The sequence below is a fragment of the Mus caroli genome, chromosome 9 (genome assembly GCF_900094665.2).
Source record: "Mus caroli chromosome 9, CAROLI_EIJ_v1.1, whole genome shotgun sequence".
Taxonomy (NCBI): domain Eukaryota; kingdom Metazoa; phylum Chordata; class Mammalia; order Rodentia; family Muridae; genus Mus; species Mus caroli.
Window position 1 is genome coordinate 34,499,716 of NC_034578.1, and position 4,497 is coordinate 34,504,212.

At 38.1% G+C, this 4,497-nt stretch overlaps 1 protein-coding gene across 1 annotated transcript; it reads left to right on the forward strand.

The window, feature by feature from the left end:
* Positions 1–1,998: 1,998 nt before the first annotated feature.
* Positions 1,999–2,940, forward strand: LOC110302186 (olfactory receptor 143-like). Its single transcript, XM_021172992.1, has one exon. It carries the CDS (start codon positions 1,999–2,001, stop codon positions 2,938–2,940), a length of 942 nt encoding a protein of 313 aa, XP_021028651.1.
* Positions 2,941–4,497: the final 1,557 nt, after the last annotated feature.

Genomic DNA, 4,497 nt, shown 5'->3' on the forward strand with positions numbered 1-4,497 from the left:
TGGTCTTGATTTCTGTTAGTAGGATTCTTGCGTTTGCCTTTCGCCATCTGGTAATCTCTAGGGCTGTGCAGAATACACTGGGCGGGGTCCCGGAACCAGGATGTCTGTTGCCGATGCTCAGGCAAAGTGCTCCCTCCCGCTCAGACCCCTTTCCTCTGTCCAGTAGGTGGCCAGATGTCTGGGGCCTGTGCAGAATACACCCGGCGGGGTCCCGGAACCAAGATGTCTGCTGCCGATGCTCAGGCAAAGCGTTCCCGGCGGGTCAGATCCCTAACCTCTGTGCAGAATACACTTGGTGGGGTCCTGGAACCAGGATGTCTGCTGCTGATGCTCAGGCTAGGCGCTCCCTCTCCGCTCAGACCCCTTTCCACTGGCCCTATTTTGTTTATAACACATTTGCATAGCTATCTGTACTTTCTTCCAATTTCTTTAACATCAATTGGTATTTAAAAGAATGCTAAAAGAATATTCCCAAGGGGCATGGCTTCATTGTAAATTTATAAATGCTTTTGGGATTGTAAGAGGAATAGTTACATCATATTAGCTATATTCATGATTTTGTTATTGTTTCATGTGGACGTGAGACATTTGTGTCAAGTGGACAAAGGGGGATTGTAATGGCTATTTCTGGTTGTCAATGTGACTATATCAGGAATGAACTACAATCCAGAGTTGGAAGGCCCACCTATGATCCAGATCTCATGGTTGGGAGTCACAATTTTCTGATCTAGATGTTGTCGTGGAACTCTTGAGGCCTAGTAGCTATGAATTTCAGGAGACCAAAGCATGGAGATCTCTGCGTTCAAGGTCAGCCTGGGGTAAAACATGTTCCAGATGCAGGTATGGTGGGCCCTTATTTTGGGCCACAGCTTCTACTGGAGACCTATTTAAGGATGTTGGAAGAAAGAAGATTTGCCCTGCTTTGCCTGCTTGAATTTACTTGCCAGCACCTCTGTTAGAATCTACTAGCCTGTGAGACTGAGCAAATACTAGATCCTTGAACTTCCCATTCACAGATAATCATAGTTTTGGAATTGGACTATAGACTATAAGTCATCATAACAAATTTCCTTACTATATGGAGAGTGTCCATAAGTTCTGTGACTTTAGAGAACCCTGACTAATACACAAAGCACAGAAGAAAAGACAAAGAGGAACACTCATAACTCTGACAAAGGGATTGGGTACCCCCTGGTGGGAAGAAACAGATTGACTAGAACTTTTAATCTCAGAAGATCCAATATTTGTTCTGTGGCACTGAATGCAAGCACAAGTTACTAATTAAGACTCTCCAGGCACACATCCAACAGGGAGGAAATCATAAAGAAGAGAATAATTTCCTGCAATCCTAATGAATTTCTCAACAATCTTGGCTTTGAAATAGATATTCTCATTCAACTGTGGCAAAGTTTTAGAGACTTACATAAAATTGCTGTTCATTTTGTGTATGTGAAATGAAAATTTTCAAGAAAATTTCAAAGAGAAATTCCCTGTGTACCTTTTCTGTGAATTCATAAATACATTTGTGCTGATATCTATAACTTTTTTTTTTCCTATTGAATACTTGGGCCTCTCAGTATAGTAAGGAGAAAGCCTCTAAGAGATCCAGAACACAAAGAAGCTCCAGGCAAGCAAAGGTAAGCACAAAACCATCCTTGTCCTGGCTATGTATCTTGAAACTGAAGGTTATCAAACTTATGAATGCTGTGTAAATGTTCTTATGCATTGCTCTTTTCAGTTTTAGTTGATAGTAAAGAATATGGAAAGGGATGGAAGTACATTAAAAATGCATGTTTTCTGGAGAGACACACACATTATTAGGAGGATAGAGAGGCAATAAAGGCTCCTCAGAGTTGACAAGAATAGTTGGATATATTTGTATAGCTTGCTATATGCCCCTTTGATACAAGCTTATAAGCCAATAATTTAACCTTATCTCTCTGGAGTCAAAGATAAATTGCTTGGTAGTGCAACCTTCTATTCCTACAGAGGCCATCCATGAAGCAAATGGCTACAGAAAATGACTCTTCAGTGTCTGAGTTTATTCTTCTGGGATTGACAGACCAACCTGAGCTCCAGTTGCCCCTGTTTGCTCTGTTTTTGCTGAACTACACAGCCACAATGGTCGGAAACTTGACTTTAATGAGTCTCATTTTGGTGAATTCAAACCTTCACACCCCCATGTACTTCTTCATCTTCAATCTGTCCTTCATTGATTTTTGTTACTCATTTGTCTTTACCCCCAAAATGCTGATGAAGTTTTTTTTAGAGAAGAACACTATATCCTTCAAAGGATGCATGACTCAGCTGTTTTTCTTCTGTTTTTTTGTGAACACTGAAAGTTATGTGCTGACAGCCATGGCTTATGATCGCTACGTGGCCATCTGTAAGCCTTTACTATACCAGGCTATCATGTTACCTAGGATCTGTTGTCTTCTAATATTTATGTCATATTTGATGGGGTTTGCTAGTGCCATGATTCTCACAGGCTTAATGTTTAGGCTCAACTTTTGCAATAGCAACATCATCAATCACTACATGTGTGACATCTTCCCTCTTCTTCAGATCTCTTGCAGTGACACCTATGTCAATGAGCGTATGAGTTCTGCTGTGGTAGGTACAGCTATCATTTTATGTAGCCTTCTTATCTTAATGTCTTATGCTCTGATCCTTTTCAATATTCTTAATATGTCCTCAGGTAAGGGTTGGTCCAAAGCCTTGGGTACTTGTGGGTCCCACATCATCACTGCTAGTCTCTTTTATGGATCTGGGCTGCTTGCTTATGTCAAGCCATCATCTCCTGAGACTGTTGGCCAGGGAAAATTTCTCACAGTGTTTTATACATGTCTGGTGCCTGTACTGAATCCGCTCATATACAGTCTCCCAAATAAAGATGTAAAAATTGCTTTGAAGAAGACCTTAAAGAGAATCACAAGTTAAATGAACCAATGGTACTTCACAGAGCTGGGTTGCTGTCCCCACTGGGTTGCTGGATCTTTTTCATTACCCATCTTCTCTTCTTTCTTCTTATATATCCACAAGGTCAACACAATTTATACTATATCATTTTTCTTCTCATTATGAATTATACATATGTGTGTGCCTGTTTGGGGACTTGTTATCCTTAGATTCATGCTCATGTTCTGCTATATAATCTCTCATATGTATTCTTTGCAATTCATTTCCTTCTAACTTTTGGAAACTATGTTTACAACTATTCCCTGATTTGATAATCTTATGACCTACAGATGTATTTTGTAAAGAAAGTGATGGGGAAAATTGTAGGCCTGACATAACTCCCAAAATTTTAGTTATTATCCAGTGTCTTTTTGAGAATGATTCATATTCTAGGCTTTTAACTTCAAACCTGTGATGGAAGTTTGTGATTTATAGAAATAATGTTTTATTTTTTATAGATACTTGAGTATGTATTAGGCCTATTTCTCTGCTCAATATCTCAAATCATTCAATTCTGATAATACATGGTAAAGTCTAGATTATTTTCTGTGTTGCCACAAGTGGATACTATGTTGTAAAAATAAAAATAAAAAATAAAAAGCATGAGGAAACTTACTTCTGGGGAAAAAAAAACACCTGCTTAATTCTTAGGGATATAGTTTATAGATTGTCTTGTTTGTGGTTTTAATTCCAAAGAGATTTACTCCAAGATAAATCTCTACTTCTTGTTATGCATGTATGCATGTATGTATGTATGTATGTACATATGTATGTATCTATTTTTCTATGCCATGTAGTTGAATAAATGCCTCTGTGACTTCTGTAAGGCTGAACAATGAATGACACAGATGCCAATTTAGTACTTCAGGTTTCTTATGAAGAAATGAATAGGGGTAGGAATAGATGGCTTAGTGAATAAAGGCATAGGCTCTTCTTTCAGAAAACCTAGGCTTAGTCTTTAGCACCCACATTGTAGCTCACTAGAACTGCCTGTAATGTCAGTTCAAGGGGGCTCAATGCCAACTTTGGTTCTCCGTGTGTACCAAGCATGTACATGGCACACATATATAAATTCAAGCAAAAGCAGTCATACTCATTTTAAAAATGACTTAAAAGACTTGAACGAAATGTACAGGGATGACACAGAATTCTAAAGAAATAGAATGAACCTTAGGAGAATTGTTTCCAAAGATTACAAGATAGGGGAATGTAAGAGAATATGAACTAACAGAGATTGTGGTGGAAAGTATAAAGATATGGCTTATTACAAAGATTACATGGACTATAAGAATATAGACTACTGCAGAAATTAGGAATTAGAAATTAGAAACTACTGTATAAAAATTTAGATGATTATTAATAGAGCTGATCTATAGCAATTTAAAGTACAAGTAAAACCATGCACACTTTCCTATTAGAGACTTATATTAAAGTGTCATGGTGAGCATCAAAATTATTTTTAATGCTGTTCTTTTCCATTAGTGATTTTTTTTTCTGGAATAAAGAATTTGGCCAAACATCACTAGTGAGGCATGTCAC